The sequence below is a fragment of the Camelus ferus genome, chromosome 34, assembly GCF_009834535.1.
Source record: "Camelus ferus isolate YT-003-E chromosome 34, BCGSAC_Cfer_1.0, whole genome shotgun sequence".
In the NCBI taxonomy this organism is placed as follows: Eukaryota; Metazoa; Chordata; class Mammalia; order Artiodactyla; family Camelidae; genus Camelus; species Camelus ferus.
This window is the reverse complement of record NC_045729.1, coordinates 5,041,304-5,062,165: the sequence shown is the minus strand read 5'-3', so window position 1 is coordinate 5,062,165 and position 20,862 is coordinate 5,041,304. Positions and strand designations below refer to the sequence as shown.

Here is a 20,862-nt window from a genome sequence, read left to right as displayed (position 1 = left end):
TCCTGAAACGCCAGTTCCATTGTAAACCTTTAAACAAATTTAAATGTTTTCTTGACTTAACTCAATGTTTATTACATCCCATAAACTTTAACATTCAAAAAAACCAGCAAAGAAACAGGAAGATCACAGGACAGTGGAAAAACAAATCATAGATTGATTAAAGATATAACACAGGAAGAGTTGAGATTTTAAAAACCCACAGGAAAAAGAATTTGTGTAATTGATTTTTTGTAGGTTAATAATAACATTCTAGTCAATAGAAGAAGTCGAGGCATTTGGTTTGACCATATGAGAATGTGAAATTTTCTGCTTCACTTATAATGCAGCTACACAAAATATCAAACACTGGGGAAGCACAGCAAGGAAAATAAAAGGGTTAAGATTTATGTTATTAGAATAGCTCTTAAATTTAAAGAAATTATCAGATTCCAGTTAAATAAGTGGAAAAAGGACAAGCAATTCATACACAGGAAGCTGTCAGACAACAAAGGAATTGATGTCCTTTAGCTAATATTTGCTGCACACCTGTGCCTTACACTGCACTTGGTGTTGGAGTTTCAGTGATGGAGACAATGTTCTCAGTTCCTTGGCAGAGAGAGGGAAGCAAGGGACACATGGAACAAAGGAATGCGTGGTGTTAGAAAGAAGCCTTTATGGGGTGGGGGGGGGGGTATAGCTCAGAGGTAGAGTGCATGCTTAGCATGTACAAGGTCCTGGGTTCAATCCCCAGTACCTCCATTAAAAAAATAAAAAATAAAAAAAACCCTAATTACCTCCTCCTCAAAAAAGAAAGAAGCCTTTACAGAGGCTGACAAGGCTGTGGAAACTGATTCAATTATTTATGATTCCTAAAATAACAAAAAAAAAACTTTTTTTTAACCTCAGAAATTATCCTAATGAGATAATTTTAAAAAGAAACAGTTTATATGTTGAGCAATGGATTTGATCAAGTAAGTAAGCCTTTGTTAGTTGATGGAGAGTGACTTTATGATTAAAATTCTGACTATGTAAGTGGTAGAACCGTGAGATGTCAGGAGCGGTGGCTATAATGCATTCACGCTGCTAAGTTCAGTCCTGTGAACAAGCAAGCCCGTGGTCGTTAATGGTGGTGGGATTATGATATATTGCAACTCGTGTTGGTGATATTTACTTACGAGAAGAAATGTTAAGATTTATTTTATTAAAAATGTTTTTTCCCTCTTTTTAGCTGACTACGCAGACTCTGCCTTTTCCGTGTTTCCATGGCCAGAGACATGACCTGACGCCTTGATGAGCAGTCTCAGGGCCCTTGGGTGACTGGCTGGGGCACCATGGAGCTTAAAGTATGGGTGGACGGAGTTCAGAGGATTGTTTGTGGGGTCACCGAAGTCACAACTTGCCAGGAGGTTGTCATAGCCTTAGCTCAAGCGATAGGTGAGTGACCCCTCGGGGTGCCCGAGATACAGTGGTTTCTGCTTCTGCTTCCTGTTGTTGTTATTTCCTGTTGTTTGTTTTAAACATAGACCTCTCATAGGTCTGTCAGAATCCATCAAACTGTAGCTCTGAAATATGTGTAGTTTACAGGAATTGTGCCACTGTAAAGGTGTTAAAAATTTTTTTTAAAGAATCATTTTTTCATCCCCCCAAAAAAGATTTAAAAATAAAAAACACATACACACATACATACATACATCCCTCCCTCCCTCCCTCTCGTGGGTTTTGTTCATTTGGTTCCGTAATTCCTCTCTCAGCCTCTCAGGCACACTTTTACTTATTATTGCCCCCCACTACACCCAGCTCGGGTCAATCTGTGAACACATGTTCTCTGCCTCCCCCCAGACTTCACTGATCTTGAGTCTGGCTCTGCACTGTCTTCTCCTCTCCTGTTTTTTTTTTAATCCCAAACAATGATTTCTGAAGCTAAAGATGTTTTCTTGAACCAAAACATGGATTTTTAGTTCCCGGACCCCCTCGTTAGGGAAGAATCCTATTTCCTTTTTATTCGGAATACTTTTAGAAAACCAAATGCGACAAATTAAATGACATGGTTTTTCATTAGAAACATAACATGCCCTTTTAAAATCTTACACAGTGAAGATGAAGTTGTCAAATCCGTGCTTACCAGCTCCGTCTTATTCACCTACCTTGTTACAACTATCCTTATTTATTCTCGGGTCATCTTTGTCATATTTTATGCATGTTTTTTAGTTGCCTTAATTTCTTTTGGAACATGATGAGGGCATAAACACACCAGGTAAGCCAGTCACGTGGGCCAGTTTTTGTTTGTGTCTTAAATCCGTCATTTAGCAAACATGCAGACTTGATCCTTGAACAACGTGGGTTTCAAATGCAGAGTCCACTCACATGCGGCTGTTCCCCGCAGTAGTAGATACTGCAGTACCGCACGATTCGAGGTCGGCTGAATCCACAGATGTGGAGGCACTGCGGGTAGAGAGGGCTGGCTGACTCTGAGTTGTATGCGGATTTTCAACCGCCTGGAGAGTTGGCGCCCCTAACCCCTGCCTTGTTCAAGGGTCAGCTGTACTAAGAGGAAACCGTGTTTAGCACCATGCTAGGTGCTCAGTGCCTCACTGTCTTTGAGCTCCTTATCAAAAGTTGACTTTCATGTCATGCTCGTTTATATTGGAAGCACGTCAAGTTAGCTCAGGACTGAGACAAGCCACTGTCACTGTGGCTCTTAGCATTTTGTCCAGGTGGTTGTGTCCCTGCATTGTGGCAGAGGCGCTGTTAGAAGTTGGCAGTGCCCCATACAAAGATAGAGGCTTTCTTTTAATGCTGACATCTTTTGATTTTTCCTTAAATACTGCATAGCACACTTGTGTATTAAAACAATGCTGAAAACCCCAGGCTGTCACATTCCACAAAACTTTCTTGCATTTGGCACTAATATTACATTTGTGGACTTGAGTTTAATTATTAAAGAGGGGAAATTTAAAGCAATTAATTTTATTTCGTATTCTTTGCAACCAACTTATTTAGTAATTATCCCTTTTAAAAGCCTCACATAACTCACTTGAATTAAAAAATATTCGGCATTGTTGGTTTTTTCCTGCCTTTGTGAAAACTGGGATTAGCAAGTGTCAAATCTAACTTTCTTTGTTATATTTGAGAATCAAGCCATGGGCAGTGGTTAAAAACAACAGCAGTGAATAGTTTTTAGAAAAGTCAAGGAAGTTGAAAGGTACAGTAAGCTCTATGAGAACCACATTCTCTCTACACGGAATTTCAAGGGGAAACTGCCCAGATGTACTGGGTGTGTGTTTATCCATTTGGACTGAAGAGCGTACTTGTTTGTGAATAAGTGAAAAAGAAGTTTTAACTGAACCTACATCCCTTCATTTTTGCTTTCTCACTAACTCAGCCCAGAACTGTTTTGAAAAGTTGACAACTTGAATATAGATGCTTTATGATATTTCTCCAAACCTAGCTAAACAGCTCTTTTTCTGAATCATAAATACTTCAGTGAATTCAGAATTCACTCGAGAGATGATTCAGCTGGCAACCAGCTGAGGACTGTAGATTCTCACGTCTGTTGCACCATGAGGTTTTCTCAGCATCAAATTCAGTGTGCTTCTGCTACAGACCGAAATATTTATCTACCTTGTCATGAGAATTCTTGATATTCAGTCTAAACACTCAGTGAAATTTCTATAGTATTTTTACCTTCTCCTATAAGAAATAACAGAGGGTTTATTAATTAGGGGAAATTGCTGCTGTAACAGAGAACTGCAGAATTTCTGTGGCTTAGCACAGTAAAAGCTTAGTTATGCTAATAGCGCAGTGTGGACTAACTGAGCAAAACTGCAGATGTTTCTAAACAGTTTATAGTGAAGCCACCTACCTATACAATAGCTTCTTGGGTTCTAAATCCATGTATTTACCTCATGGGAGGGCACTGTGTATGCTTGTTCTTGATTAGGGATTATTGAGTTTTTCTGAATAGCTAAAATTGCTTTCAGGAAACCATCAGGATATAAAAACGTGTACACAAATTGGCAATCTGCAAATATACGTGACAGCTAACATTTTCTGACACAGTGTTATGGATCAATAAAATTAAATTAGAAAAGAGCTAAAGATAGACCATAATTTGACAAAGGATTTTGAATGTGTCTAACAGTATAGAGGGAAATCCCTTCCACTCTGATCTTTGTCTGCCTTGACACGTTATATTTCGGTGTTAGAAATAGAACACATTCTCTAATTATAAGAGACAGTAACTAAAAGTGAAACCACGATTGACACACTTAAGTGGCTTGAAGAGGTTCAACCGCCCAGCAGGGGTGCATCGTGCTTGGGCACTAATTCACTCTGGGCCTTCTGAAACCTTCCCAGTGTTAAATATTCGAACTTGTTTTTCCCATCAACTGTCCCAGAAATGCCATTATTTCAGAGTTCACACTGCTTTTCAAATCTGTACATGGAACAGAAAGCCTTCAACCATTCATCTGTCTCAAGTTATAGTTGAGAAAATGCATTTGTTTTTACACTATCACATACCAGAAATATGAAAAGAATGTATTTCTGCCCTCAAAGTAGCTTAGACCTTTAAGTACAGCTAACAAAAGATTAGAGAGGGAAAGAAGAAGAGGAAGAAATCAAGGAGGCTGAAGGAAAGTTTCCTGATTCACACTACTTTGTTGCCTGGTGCCATTTAAAGTGCTAAAGATTCAGTTGTTCTCTGTTCCCACTTCTTGTAATCTTGTCCTCATGTCATTTTCAACTGGGGCCAGAGGTAGCATTTAATAGAAACAGATTGATTGGGACCAGGGCCCAAGGTGGCGTGGACTGTTCTAAGAAGCCAAGTTTCATAGAGTTGGCCCCAACAAAAGCAGTTTTCAAATTTTATACTTAGCTCTAGTTTTAGTCTTTGTTACTACTTCTTTCTCTTCTCTGGAAGTCCCTTCAAAGGAAGGATCCTGCTTGTTTATCTTTCTTATACCATTGCTTTGCCTAAAGTTGGTACTCGGTTTTACAGCTTAATATCAAAAATACAAACAACCCAGTCCAGAAATGGGCATATGATTTAAATAGGCATTTCTCCAAAGAAGACATCCAGATGACCAACAGGCACATGAATAGATGCTCAATATTGCTGATTATCAGAGAAATTCAAATCAAAACTACAGTGAGGTATCACCTCACACTGGTCAGAATGGCCATCATCAAAAAGTCTACAAATAATAAATGCTGGAGACGGTGTGGAGAGAAAGGAACCTCCTACACTGTTGGTGGGAATATACTGTGGTGCAGCCACTGCGGAGGGCGGTATGGAGGTTCCTTAAAAAACTACAAATAGACCTACCATATAATCCAGCAACCCCACTCCTGGATATATATATATCCAGAGAACACTCTAGTTTGAAAAGATACATGCACCCCAATGTTTATAGCAGCACTGTTTACAATAGGCAAGACGTGGAAACAACCTAAATGTCCATGGCCAGATGACTGGGGAAAAAAATGTGGTGTATATATATATATATATATATATATATATATATATATATATACATACACACACACACAAATATATATAGAGAGAGAAATATTACTCAGCCATAAAAAAGAATGGAATAATGCCATTTGCAGCAACATGGATAGACCTAGAGATTATCATATGAAGTGAAGTAAGTCAGACAGAGAAAGATAAATGTCATATGATATCACTTATATGTGAAATCTAAAAAAAAATTATACAAATTTACAAAACAGAAATAGATTCATAGACATAGAAACAAATTTATGGTTACCAAAGGGAAACAGGGTGGAGGAGGGGTAAATTGGGACTTTGGGATTAACATATATACACTACCATATATGAAATAGATAAATAACAAGGACCTACTATATAGCACATGGGGACTATACTCAATAACTTGTATTAACCTATAAAGGAAGAGAACCTGAAAAAGAAATATAAATAAATATAAATATAAATATATATATAACTGAATCACTTTGCTGTACATCTAAAACTAATACAACTTTGTAAATTAACTATACTTCAATTTTTAAAAAATTAAATTAAAATTAAAGAAGTAAATTAAAATAAATTCATTAAATTAAAATAAATAAAAATAAACTCAAAGCCTAGTTTCTAGAACAGTGCTGCCCAATAGAACCTTCTACAAGGATGATAATGTTATATATATATATATATCTGTACTGTCCAGTATGGTGGCCCCTAGCCACATGTAACTATTGTGTGCTTGAAATGTGACTAGTATAACTGAGGAAATGAATTTTTAATTGAAGTTTAAATGTGGCTAGTGGCTAATGGCTATTGTAGTAAACAGCACAGTTCTGGATGACTGATTGGTATCTCAGACTTAACATGTCAAAACCCAAGCTTTGTGCCCATCCTCAGATTTCCTCCTTCTCATCTAAACAGATGAGAACTCTTTTAATTGACTAGATCTAACCTTTATGTGATCTTTGATTCATTTCTTGCTCTAATACCTTACAACTAATCCATCAACAAGTCCTACCTGTAGTCCCATCATATGTATCCGGAATCTGCTTCTCTCCACAACCACTGTTACCACCTTGATGTGAGCCACCATTTCTCACTTAGATTTTTGCAGTGACCTTTCAGCTCTTTTCCCTGCATCATCCTGGTCCCCTCCAGCCTATTCTCAACAGATTTCTTATAAAGTAATACTTTTAAAATATGTATCATATTCCTCTTCTGCTCAGAACCCGTTGGTGATTTCCAGACTCAGAAAATTTCAAAGTCCATAAGAAATGGTCTTCAGGGCCCTCAACGAATCCCTGATTTACCCGCCACCTCCCTTCTTACCACTCACCTTTGATTGTTTTCCTCTTCCACGTATCAGAGACATTTGTGCATCTGTTCTTCTCTCTGCTGAGAATGCTGTGCCCCCAGGTGTCTTCAAACTTCACTCTCCTGATGTCCTCGCAGGGCCCCTTCCTGACCGCCCGGCCACGCACATGTGCGCACACACCTGCACACACGCTCACATACTCCCCATCTCTGTCATTCTCTGTTGTGCTTACTCCCCACCCCAACATACTACATATAGGCCACAATCCATTATCCACATTTTGAAACCTAACAAATTCTGAAAGCCTAAAGTTTATCGTAATTTGTTAGCCACACCTGACATGGCTTGAATTCATTTGGTAGTAAAAACTGGTCTGGTTTGATGTGAGACTGCTTTTAATTTATATTTATTCCAGATTGGTGTGACCTTTGATACATTTTACTTTAGAGTCTTCAATGTGTGTGATCATGGACCCGAGGGGTTAGCAGTATATTACCTTTCTATAATCCAAAAAGTTCTGATTTTTTAGCATGTCTGTCCTTAAAGCTGCTGGATAATGGACTGTAGACATGCATTCATTCATTTGTGTGTTCTCTATTGCCTGCCACTGTTTTGTTATTGCTTATTTTCATAGTTTACGGCTATGTCTAGCATGTAGTAGACAGTCAGTACATACTTGTGCATAAATGAATCAGTTTTTTTTAATTCTTGTGAATTACAGGCTGAACTAAGTAACCACCTAACGTCCCATCCATCTCTAAGATTATATGATCCTTTAGAAGATGAAGAAAAGAATATATATTATATTGTCACATTTAACTCTTAATTTCATATATAAATTACCAATTATAGAAATTTACAAACTGGTTTTTTTATCTGTTTACAAAGTAATACTATTCATTGTAGACTATTTTGAAATTTAGCAAAACACAAAAAAGGGAAGAGTCATTCATGATCCTGCTTCCTAGAAGGAGACACATCAAACAATGCTTTTTATGCACTTACAGATAAGCTTTAAAAATAAGATTTCACTCTCCGTAATGCTTCATAGTTTTAAAGTCTCATTTTTCATTTACTGGATGATGAGTTAAATTTTCCACATCATTAATCCTCATGACAGTCGTATGAGGAAGGCACTGTTGTGATCCCTGTTGTGGACACGATCAGACTGAGGCACAGAGATGTTAAATAACGTGCCCAAGCTCCTGCAGCTGGTAGGGAGGGTCCTGGGATGCAAACCAGTAGTCTGTTTCAGGAACCCTGCCTTTAATTACTGTTGCACTATGTTAGTTACACTCCCTAGAATCTCCATGGACAACTGTTAGAAAATACAGTTACTGACTGAATTACATTGAAGCAAGAGATAAATATCCTTAGTAGTAAAATATACTGCTTTTTTATAGCCAGGGTCATCTTTTACAATTTTGATACTTCTAACAGTAGTGTAGTGTAATCATCCATATTTCTAAGTAACTTCTCTATTTTCCACATCCATAAAAGATGAGTGTGAGTACATGTAATTCACAGCATGCGTCAGTCAGGATGGGTGACATTCTGCGGCATTAGCAAACAGTCCCCCAAGTCTCAGTAATTTATAGTGATGTGTTAGCTACTGTTTTGGTTAATAGTATTTATGTAAAGTAATCAGCACAAAGCCTAGCAAATAGTAGGCATATTAAATGTTAACCATTATGAAATCAATAAATGTTTTCATTATTTTAATAGCAGTAAATTAATAATGGAATCCTAAGTAAATCCTGAATTAATATGTAGTAATTCTGTGATTATGTGATACTCTCATCCATACACCGGGAAAATACACTGTGAATGATTTCACTGGGGGTTGAATTTGCAGCTAGCTGACAGGTTATACTCGAAGATATTCTTATATCACTGTCATCATAAGATAAATCCTCTATGGTAAGAGCTATCTTAATAGCTACACTCAAGACTTATAAAAAAAACTCATGGTTAAATTTGCCAGATAGTTGTTGCATATCATTGAGAAATTGCTTTAAATTTTTAAGCTTTGGTTTCTTCACTGGTAAGCTGAGGATCGTAATACCTGTACTGCTGAACTCACCCAGTTAAGATTATATATATCCTATGTAGTTTATATGTATTATATGTAAAATACATCTATATATACATATATAAGCATCAGAAGCATTTAATAGACTATAAAATTGTACAGTATAAGTTCTGTTACAGAGATCAATGTTTATTGTAAGAATTCTCCACCATTATGGAAAAGATTAGTTATGTTCACTAGATTTTGCATAAGATTTCAAAATGTTTATAGATCAGAGAGACCAAAAGTATCTGTTATCAAAAAAACTGAGTGGGGTAGGATAGATTTTTCACCACAGATAAAGAATAAGTCAGGTGTTGGCTGGCATCACTCACTTCCAGTATGTCCAGAAACAGGAGGATATGTTAGCATTAAATGCATAAGAGAATGCCACGTCACATTCTTTTAAATAACCTACAGTATTCATTTTTGTGGTAAGGAGGATTTGATACTGAAGAAAAAATCAAATATCCGTTAAAACTAAAATTTCTGAAGAGAGTTGATGATCAGGGAGTTTAATAGAATATATATTCCCAGGACCTGACATTATTTCTAACAAGTATTTGTTCAGTATATATATTCATTGAATAAGTAACAAGATGTGACACTTTTAAATCATGATTTTATTTTTTGGCTCCAAAGAGAAATTTCCTAAGATTTTAAGAAATGGTTGCAATTTTTTTAAATGGCTGAAATAAGGGCATTATATTTCTGAGTGACTCATTTAATTTTTTTGAGTTTTGGTACATATTTCCCAAAACTTCATATTAATTCATAATCACATATTCTGCTTTAAGCTAGGCGAAAGTAATCTGTTATCCATTTTCCTTTTATTTCATGTCAGTTATCCAATGAGATTCCACTAATGCACTAAAATCTCATTATGTGATTTTCCTCATTATAGAAAGTTATCAGTTCTTGGGGTTACACTCAGTTGCTTCAGCTATTCAAAAGTAAAGTCAGTATTTTATTTACCATTACCTATTGTGGCATACAGGCCTAGGTAGCCGAAACAGTTTAAACTACAGATGCCATAGATAGATAGATAGACAGACAGACAGATAGAAAGAAAGATAGATGGGTAGATAATTCCTTTTTATTAGTTTTTGGGCTACACCAAGATAGTATGTAAGGTGGAACTAAATGTATCCATTTAATAAACTGCATTAAAAAGAGTTTTGCAGGAAGAATTGGAATCTAATGAAATATATAGGATGTGTAGGCCCTGCCAAGTGTGGGCATTAAAAACAGTGATTGTGGGACTTAACTCTCACATAAAGTACCTAAAATCCAATTTCTATTATAATATCAAAGTATTGATTCATTTACATTTTTTAAAAAGCTTTTTTATATTGCTAGATGGAATTTTTTTTCTTTTTTGCCTAATCGCACTAAATACACATTATTTAACAGAAAGGAAAAACTGGCAGTAAAAGCAATTCCAAATAATCTAACCAAGACATCCTCACAGAGCAGCAGTACCATTAAGCATTGGAAAAACCGGCTTTATATTTAATTATGACTAAATTAGAGTCCTTAAAATGTATAATTTAGTTCATATAATGTAATGATTCAGTTTTCTTTTTAAAGATGCTTCGTTGGCCTGGTAGGATGGAGAGAGCTCTGCTGATCTGGTCTGACTCCTCATGTACCTGATGAGGACACAGGGGCCGGGGAGCAGGGGGGGTCCTAGAGGTAGCTGACAGGCAGCAGGGCCAGGGCCACGCCCACAGCGGCTGGGCTCTTTGGAGCGGTGCATACCCAGAGAGCAAGTTTTAACCTTGCAGATTTGTTGTGTGGTTTTTCTTGGGGTAATTACAATAATTTTTACCCTGAAAATCATTAGAAACTTTTTTTTTTAATTCCAAGAAGGCAAATCCAACATGCTGATAAGGCTTCTCATTCCCTTGTTTTGCTCAGGGGAAGTATTTTGGTAATAATACAAGTAATCCTTGTACAGCACTTTGCAATGTTACAAACATTTTCATACTTTACATCTCACTTGACTCTTGCTACTCTCATCCTATAGATGAGGAGACTGGAGCTGAAGGAGATTTAATAATTTGTGAAAGTCATGTAAATATGTGGCAAAGCCAGATTTGAAGAGAGGCCTTCTGACTCCAGAGAGAAAAGATGCCTTCATTCTTTCCACTCTGTCCAGCTTTACATAGTTAGGGGATGCAGAAAGTCACTTAAGGATTCTTTTAGTCAGATTGCTCTCATATCACATCACTGTTTAAAGGAGGTCTCCGGTCAGCCCTTTTGTCATGTGAATAACAATGTTTTAAGTGAATATTGGCTGCCGTGTATTGAGTACCTGCCATGGGCCTGGCAGTGTGGAAGGTACTCATTACACCTGACTCCGACTCTCAGGCCCTCTGAGGTGCTGCCACGTCCTCGCTGCAGAAGTGAAGTTGTACTACTTACCCAGTAAGTTACTTTCCAGAGCTTTAAAGTCTGGTCTGTTTGCCTTCAAAGATTCAACTTTTCAGCTGCATCCAAGATTCAGGTTTCCTTAAAGGAGACCATACACATATGCTTAGAGCAATATCATTCTTCACCTGCTCCTTACGAATTGCATATGTGGGTGTTCATATGGACGTATCTAGATTTACATTTATTGACCCAGTAATTGAGGACATATTACCTCATAGAACCTCATGAGTTAAAAAAGAAGACAGGGAAGATAAATCTGTAGCTGTGTATGCAGTATTATCATTGCTAGATGGCAGGGTTGGGTTTTTTCCTTTGTAATAATATTAACCACTAATGGACACTTTTTAAAATTGAGATACAACTGACATACAACATCATATTAGTTTCAGGTGTCTAATGGACACTTCTAACGAAATTAATATAGTCCATCTGACTTAGGAAGTGTGTTCAAGCTAATGACATTATATTGTCTTCCGAAACTGTCTTTCATAATTACTGTTAGATTCAGTGTATTTTTATATAAACGTAATTTTACTCTGTTTTTGTTTTTTAATAATAATATTTTTGCATTTAAAAATTTTTAAGAAGACTCGTTGAAGCTATTATCAAAACTGAACAAGGCTCCTCTTCAGGCCCCTCTTTTTATATGAAATTACTTTGAAGGTTTGTGGTGATTTTCATTTGCCGCACGTGTGCAGGAAGGTACAGTCAAAGGAAGACAGTTCAGTACCTGTTAACCGAGTGGCAGGCTCTCCACTGGCTCCAGGACTCCCTTCAGGTGGAGAAATGGGGGCTCTAACCTTCCCAGGTCCTGATGTGCAGAGAAAGCCAGGGGTTCACCTGATGGCAGTGTGCTCCAGTTCTGAAGTTCTGCCCAGTTCCGGGGACCAAGCCCTCCTGGCTTCCAATAGGACACTCTAGTGCCCTCTTAGTTTCAGCTGGAAGTCTTGCGCCAAGCAAGGTGTAGGCATTCGGACATTTGATGAGAGTGTAGGATAAGCTCACTGAGGTTTAAAGTGTATTGCTGAGTTTCTAAGCAAGTCTGCAATTGACGTCCCATAGTTTTATGTGTTACATATCATAAGGAATTCAGTATCTTCAAGTGAAAGTTTTGAAGGTATCATGGACTGGACTTTGATGCTAATTAAGAAGACACAGTCATCAAACAGTGTCCTCTCTTTGGAGGTATTATTTTAGCTATTGCATATCCCATTTTAATAATTTATTCTTATCTTTTTTTCTAGGTCGAACTGGAAGGTACACACTTATAGAAAAATGGAGAGATACTGAGAGACACTTAGCACCTCATGAAAATCCTATCATATCCCTAAACAAGTGGGGGCAGTATGCCAGTGACGTGCAGCTGATCTTACGCCGAACAGGGCCTTCGCTCAGTGAGCGGCCCACGTCAGACAGTGTGGCTCGGATTCCGGAAAGAACTTTATACAGGCAGAGCTTGCCCCCCTTAGCCAAGCTGAGGCCTCAGATTGACAAAACAATCAAAAGAAGAGAACCTAAAAGGAAATCACTAACATTTACAGGAGGCGCCAAAGGATTAATGGACATTTTCGGAAAAGGTAAAGAAACGGAATTTAAGCAAAAGGTGCTGAATAACTGCAAAACAACAGCAGATGAGTTAAAGAAGCTGATCCGTTTGCAGACAGAGAAGCTCCAATCCATCGAGAAAGAGCTAGAATCAAACGAAATAGAAATACGATTTTGGGAGCAGAAGTATAACTCTAACCTTGAAGAGGAAATCGTCCGTCTGGAGCAAAAGATCAAAAGAAACGACGTAGAAATCGAGGAGGAAGAATTTTGGGAAAATGAACTACAGATTGAGCAGGAAAATGAAAAACAGCTGAAAGATCAACTTCAAGAAATAAGACAGAAAATAACAGAATGTGAGAGCAAATTGAAGGACTATTTGGCTCAAATCCAGACTATGGAAAGCGGTCTTGAGGCAGAAAAATTGCAGCGGGAGGTGGAAGAGGCACAAGTTAACGAAGAAGAGGTTAAAGGGAAGATCGGAAAAGTCAGAGGGGAAATTGACATTCAAGGCCAGCAGAGTCTGAGGCTGGAGAACGGCATTAAAGCTGTGGAAAGATCTCTGGGACAGGCCACCAAGCGATTACAGGTAAGAACACTCTTACCAAAAAAAAAAAAGTTTCGTCTATTTTAAAAGAATTAATACATTTTGACATCTCCTTTAACAATTGCTCGTTTTCTCTTACATCTTAAGTTGGAAGCCTTCCTTGGTTTTTAAATTTCTTAGAATTTCTGTGACTTATGACAAAGCTAAAATGTTTTACCAAAACAAAGACGAGAGCTGAGGCCACCTGGGTCCTTCTCCAGGGAAGAAGCTTCCTTACTGTGGCCGTTGTGGCTTTAGGTAATTGGATACAGGAGACGTGAACCTCAGAGCTGGAATGGACACTAGTGATGAGATAGTGAATCTGACCATCTCCTTTCAGAGATGGGAAACCAGAGCTGAAAGAGATTACCAAGGGTTAGTTTACCAAGGGTTGTGTGTGCTTGTGAATCAGGTCTTCTCTCCTGAGAGAGCCCCCCTCCCCCCTCCCCCCTCCCCTCTCCCTTGCTTTCCTGAGGAGAGGGGCAGGTTCCTGATTTGTCCCCATCTCTAGTTCACATACAAGAACATTTGTATTCCGCACTTAGACCCCGATCACTCAACTTCTGCTTCTTGGATATCATTCTTGAAAAGACAGTGTGGTGATATTATGAAAGTTGCAAAGAGGTGTCAGCCTGTCACAGCTGAAGTGAAAAGGACACATAGTTGCTTATAATCTGGCTACTTTAATTAAAATTAAATAATATTCAATAAAGCTGTTTTAAAATATTAAATACACTTACATTTCTGTTTTTAGTCACATCTGGCCACATTTCAAGTGCTCAGTAGCACGTGTGTCTAGTGGCTACTGTATTGGACAGCACTGGCTTGGAAGCTGTGTGATCATGGATCAGAGAGTGATCTATGAAGCTTCAGGGCACTGCACCTGTTAGAAATTCAGAATCTGTATAGTGACCAGATCTCCAAACAGTCCCTGTGCTCACTGGAGTTCGAGAGGAGCTGCTTCAGAATATGAACAGCCCCACAACAGGGAGCGCTGAGGTTCCAGGAAGAGCCGATGTGATCCTCTCTCTGCCACTAACTATAGTGAGAGGTAGACCTACCACCAAAATTTGGAAAGTCGGGAATTTCTCGTGCAATAGATGGTTGTTAGCCTCTGATGTGTCAGTATTTTACTATTTGGATTCATTTTGACACTTAAAAAGGGGTACATTTGGAAACTGTATTGCCTTGACATTACAGGAAACAGTAACAACAGTCACTGCTAGTAAACCCCACTACCTATTGAAAATTCTCTAATAATCAAACTACTAACATACCTCCAAGTACCCTCTACACTCAGAGCAGAGGAAACAAGCACTCCTTTCTGCTTCTCTTCCCTCCCCTTAACAAATCCGGACACAGCCAGCCTGGGTGGGGCCTCGCCACTTTTTCTTAGTGCCCTAGAGGAGAGAGAGAGAGCAGAAAATCCATTTGAATGGTAGAAAGCCTCTCCTTTCTGAGCTTTCTGGCATCCAAACTTGATCTCCTGACTTCAGAGCACTTAGTTCTCAGACCTGCCTTGTCCAGGACGTAAGAACCTCGTAGTGGGAACCTCGCGTCCCTCATGCTGTAAGACAAATCCAAATAACGGATTCCATGAAAACTTAGACAGTTTTAAGAAAGCAAGGACTCTGATTCTCATGGACCAAATGACTATTAATTTTGCGGTCAGTTAAGTCGATTATAGGGAAGTTTACCCGTGAACAGCTCAACAAGATTGCTGTAAACACCAGGTGGATGGAATCCAGTATTTCATTCATGGAAGTTTATAGATGTATCAGGCGCAGAGTGTATTCTTTACAGAGGAAGGCATCACGTTTATAGACAGACTGAAGGTTGTTGTCCTTTATTCGCCTCTTTCTTGGCCCATGTCACAGTGTGAAGGTGACCTCTTCAGCCCATGATACCGATATAAACCAGGTCTGTTAAGTACGTTTAACTGTCGCGGGCGGACTGTCACCAGGATGGATGTCGCCAATAGTGAATCCTCGAATTTAAAAAACCTTTTTAACTTCCATCCAGGACAAAGAACAAGAGTTGGAGCAGCTGACTAAGGAGCTGCGGCAAGTCAACCTGCAGCAGTTCATCCAGCAGACGGGGACGAAAGTCACCGTCTTGCCTGCGGAGCCCACTGAGGTGGAGGCCTCGCATGTAGACGTAGAAAGGGGTAAGACGTGAGAAGTCGCTTTTTTTTAAGTTTCATTCTCACTGTTAACTTTTAATAAACTGCTTGCATTCAGTTAAAGTGTGATCCTACCATTCAAAGCTAATTCTTGAGCCACTTAATTTTTTTGATTTATTTCCTGTTTGTGAGGCAAATCAATAATATTTAGGTTACTTATGTACTTAGATGAGCATCACCAAATGTCTTATCATTAGGTTTAAACTGCTTCTTTTACAAGCTTTTTCCTGAAACAAATGAGAATCAAGGTCTGTTAATTAATTGTTTTAGTTTCTCCTTGTTCCTAATGCCCCTTCTTCCTCTCCTAAAGTCTTTGTTCTCAATTTGTGCTGATATTTAAAGGACACTTCTAAGTCTGGGGCTGCGTATAGTCTGAACAGCCCAGAAAGAGAAGCAAAATGCTCACCTTAATAAAAGTTCGTGAACTGTTCAAATCACCAAAACCTGTTCTGTCCTGAGGGGCTCAAGCAGAGTAGCATCTCCCGTCACACAGGACCTGCGGCGGGTTGCAGTCCTTACTATATGTTATTGGTTCTGGAGGGCAGGAAAAATTCAGATTTTTAATATTGCTGAGTACTCCAGGTTACTAGGAACATCCGCTGACTTTCTTTGTTTCCTGTTTAGAGGCACCATTCCAGTCTGGGTCCCTAAAGCGGCCTGGCTCCTCGCGGCAGCTCCCCAGTAATCTTCGCATTCTGCAGAACCCCGTCTCGTCTGGTTTTAATCCTGAAGGCATTTATGTATAACATTATCTGTCTTCAGGGGAGAGACCCAGTAAAGGTACCAAGGACACTAAAACTTCCTTCTTTGATTTGTGCCAATGATGAACAGAGGATATATTTCACAAGCCACCGTATCTTTTTTCTGTCCTAAACCACATACCACTTGGAGCCATACCCTGTGCACTGATGCTAAAGAACAAAGAAACTGTGTTTTCGCACATCAACAGTGTTGACGTTTTTGTCCAGCAGCTGTAATGCAAAGCCTTCATTTTTATTTGTAGCGTTCTGAGAGCATTAGGGAAGTATTATGCTGTGTGTATACATAAATAAAACCGTGACTTAAGAGTGACGAGAAATATGTGACTGGCTTAGTTTATTTATTCCATGTAATCAATTAATGAGTGAATGTTGATGTTTTAATATTTGTTATTAATGCTTATCCTGTGACTGAAGTACATTACACAGTGTGTGACTGTGACCTTGTGTGCATGTGGCCAGACTCCATACGCCGCGCTAGCGAGGGTCAGAGATGCTCCGCCGTCGGAATTAACCCCAGAAGAACTGGCTCGCACTTGTATCGTGAACCCGTCCTAACCATGGCTCACGTAGCTGAAGTAATTCAGCTTTTCTTTGTAGTCTGGAGTTCAGTCTTTTCTTTACAATATTTCCAGTGTATGAAGGACCACATACAAGAACAGAAATGTTTTCATGAGGTAAATTACATGTTTAAAAGGTTTGCAGTGCTTCGGACACTGTTGAACAAAAATGTAATTGTTGAATATCTATCCGAACAGGCATGGGGTTTCTGACACATTATGTGTTTTGTTTCTGCCTTGCCTTATTATTTTAATCTGGTGGGTCCTCAGAGTTGCCATAATACATAAATTAGATGTCTGAGGGTATCTTCAGGAAGGTTGCTTCAAGTGACCTATTTTTAAAATAACCTCCTTTATATGCACGGTCTGTTGGTGTGAGCACCATGGATAAGTCATTGCTGGCACATCGTTTACTGTGCACACTGTGGACTGTTGTTTCTCCAATCACTTAAATAGAAAGCAGATTGGAGTTAGGTACTTTTTACCAAGAAAATAAATTCAGTGTTTGTTTTCATTAATTTTCAGCTCAACTTTTTACAGGACATTAATCTCCATTTGTACATATATTATAAAACCAAAAATGAGTCCACACCCCTCCCATGAGTACTGACTTAACTGAGATTCACAAGACTGTCTGGATGGATGTGGTCAGATACTTCTTAGCCATTTTTACATTCCCTCTGATCAAAATTTGGTACTATATAATTAAGACTTTAATCTGAAATTTAAAGTAGTTTTTAATTCTGCAGGAAACACATTGTATTATTTACATGCAACAAAGTAAAAATGGATTAGTCTATTGATGCCATGGTAACAATAAAAAGATGTAAGTTATATCGTATGCATGAGGGCAACTTAAATACATTTGACTTATTTTTGGTTTAATGAATGCTGAGAATGCTGCTATATTTAGGTTTCCAATGAAAAATATTAAGAATGGCTATGAAAATATATAGAAGCTTCTAGAGAACTGAAAGTAATAATGCAGAGTTGCCTTTTCTAGTCCAGCTAAATGGCAGACCTCAACTAAACATATTTTCTTTGGGTTCCTGGAGTTACCAAGTTGACCTTGCCATTATACTGTTTTGCAAATAACTTGAGAAATAAACGATTCTTACCTAGTAACCACAACCTATACACATTTGCTGTAAATTTATAATAATTATTTCATATCTACATGTATTTAAAAATTCGGAGAATTAAAAAATCAAAATAATTTGTAGATTTTGTGACAATGATGGTCTATGTATGCCCAATATATGCCTTATTTTTAAAGGGTTCCATTCTATACTGGGTCATTTTGTTACTGTTGTTCAGAGAAATTGAGATCTTATTCACAAAGAAAAACATTTTTATAGATGGATCACATTCTATTTAAATCAAAATGTTAAACTGAAGACATATTAAACTTCGCAATTTTTAATTGCAAAGATGCCTTGGCATGCCATAAAAAAACACAAAGTCAGTATCCAACTTAATTGTTGTAAATTATTGTCAGCATTAACCTAATAACTTTACAGAAGGACTGGCAGGATTCTGACAACTTCGTTTGAATTTTCAAGCTGCCAGATAATCTTCACAGACCTCATTGCAGACAGAAATACTGTTTCTAGATGAGAGGAGTATATAAATGTGAATTTGATTACTGCAATGAGCAGTTGTACTTTTTAATCAATTCTGTTACTTCTGGAAGCACATCTCTAAGAAATCTTTTCTAAGTCTTTTTCTAAAATAAAGAAGACTCATTTCCCTAGAACATCTTAAAAATATCTTAGTCTATTTCTGATCATTTTTATCTATTGTGAACACAAGTGAGTTAGGTTAAGGGCCACACCTTTGGATACATTTCAGAGGGGGAAGTGGGCAATGGTCTACCAAAATATCAAATAGAAAATTTTGCATCTGGGGGAATATTTGGATTCTAAATACTAAATTCGATTTCAAGGGTTTTTTTTTTTTTTAACTGTTATTACACTGCAAGTTGTTTTACTGTGATTTTCTACAAGTATTTATTAAATACATTAGAAGATATTTTTTTCTTACCAAGGAATAATGAGAAATAGCATAGGTAAACTGACCCTTCTGAGTGTTTGTCATCCTCAGAGAATGATACGTGGTGGGTTGCCTCCGTTCTTTTGTTGCTCTTATGGGATATTTTGGTTTGTTAGCTTTTTGGTTTTTTTTCCCTGATGCACAGGGAATTTATATGTGAGACTTTGGTTGGTGTTAATAGGAGTTAACCCATTTAATTCCTTCAGCCATAACTGAGATAGTCATCAGTTTCTATAGTTCAAATTAATCATAAACTAGTGCTCAAATAAGACTAAAAGAGTAAAAATACAAAACTTACGAAGCGAAATGTGAATTTTAACAGTGTTTAAGAAGAACGAAGAAGCATTTGCTTCCAGAACATAAATGCATTTTGTACCTGCGTTAAAAGAAAACTTTCTTTGTGAATAAGAGCAAAGTGGCCTTTAGAGAAGAGAAACTGCATTTAAAACCATTTCTGCGAACATCTTTCCAAATTAGAACTATAATAATGGATTTGAGGAAATAATATAGAAAAGGCAGAAACTCTTGATTTCAGGTGTGCAAAGGGCATGGTCAGATGGACGGTTCCCTGTGTGAATTGCCTTTGAAATATTGGGCCTTAATTTATATGTAAATAACAGTGCTGTCTTCACATCCCTCCTCTGCCTAACGCTGTCTTTATTAGTCTGTATTGTATTCAAATTTAGCTCTTAAGTATTACTTTTATATTATGTCAGTTTTTTTTTTTTAAGTTGCATGTTTATACTATTTGCTACAGTATTTTTAAGTTTTGGGTGAAGGCCATCAGCTGTATGGAGGAGACAAAACAATCACTATTTATTCAGTGTTGCTGCTTGACATTTCCAGAATAAGCTTTCGATGCCAGGACCGTGACTGCTTGAAAGCTGCAGGAGCTCTATTCCAATGCATTTTATATATTTTTAGAAACCAAATAAATGCAGATAACTATTTAGTATACTAATTATATTAAACCAGCAGAAATATAAAGGCAATAAAGTATATACATATATATATATGGGGGGAGGGGAAAGAGTAAAAAAAATAGGTTTACAGCCAGACATGGTGATAGCCCTAAATATATTTCTCAATCTGTCTTTCTTTATTGACCCGAAAAGGATATGAGTTGCTGCAGCTTTAAACAGAAAATTGCCACGTTCACTAGTTGTGGACACATAAATATGCTTTTAGTACTGCTTTGCTTATGTTCAAATAAAATATCTGTAATCTGTATCATATGTAATTATTCTTTGCTTTTGACTTTTATTTCAAAATGTGTATTTTCTGATTATTATCAAGAGCTGTAAAACAAAGGATCAATATCTGATATTCTCCCAAATAATAAATTTTCAGGATTCACTGGGGCATTACAATTGCTGGTTTGTTTCTTATGTATTTAATATTTTTAAGCATAGTTTTGTTTCCTTTAAAAGATGCCTAAGAGAAAAGATCTGCATTATCAGTGACATCGAATTACATTTTTCTAAAAACCATGTTAATTATTATATAAGTAAAGAATTTTCTGTTGTTACCAAGGCAGCTGCTTCATCCAAGGGAAACTGAGTTAAGAAACGAATATGCCTCCCTTTTATTTCAAAAGTAGAAGAAAAAAATTATTTATTATTGAAGCTCTGTGTTCCCAGATCTCTGTAAAACCACTAGTAAGAGGAAAAGAAGGAACAATTCAGTGCCTCCCACCTGCCAGGCACATCCCACCATCGGAACTTCTCCCAGGTCACACACCTGATAAGCAGCTCATGGGGCACTTGAATTTAGACCTTTCTGATCCCAAGGTACTTCCCTGTATTCCATGATAAAGCCACACACTAAGCTTTACAATGCCCAGCTTCTACATTTTCACCACTTTTTAATGGGAAAGTAATGTGG

At 37.7% G+C, this 20,862-nt stretch overlaps 1 protein-coding gene across 3 annotated transcripts in view; it reads left to right on the top strand.

Moving 5' to 3' along the window:
• The window catches only part of RASSF8 (Ras association domain family member 8), a 96,176-nt gene extending 75,828 nt beyond the window's left edge, over positions 1-20,348 (top strand). For all 3 annotated transcript variants that reach the window (XM_032473213.1, XM_032473212.1, XM_032473214.1), the window contains 4 exons: positions 1,208-1,413; positions 12,540-13,429; positions 15,449-15,593; positions 16,233-20,348. In XM_032473213.1, the coding sequence (XP_032329104.1) occupies positions 1,311-1,413; positions 12,540-13,429; positions 15,449-15,593; positions 16,233-16,354 (1,260 nt within the window). In that variant the 5' untranslated portion in view covers positions 1,208-1,310 and the 3' untranslated portion in view covers positions 16,355-20,348. The remainder of the gene's footprint in view (positions 1-1,207; positions 1,414-12,539; positions 13,430-15,448; positions 15,594-16,232) is intronic.
• Positions 20,349-20,862: the final 514 nt, after the last annotated feature.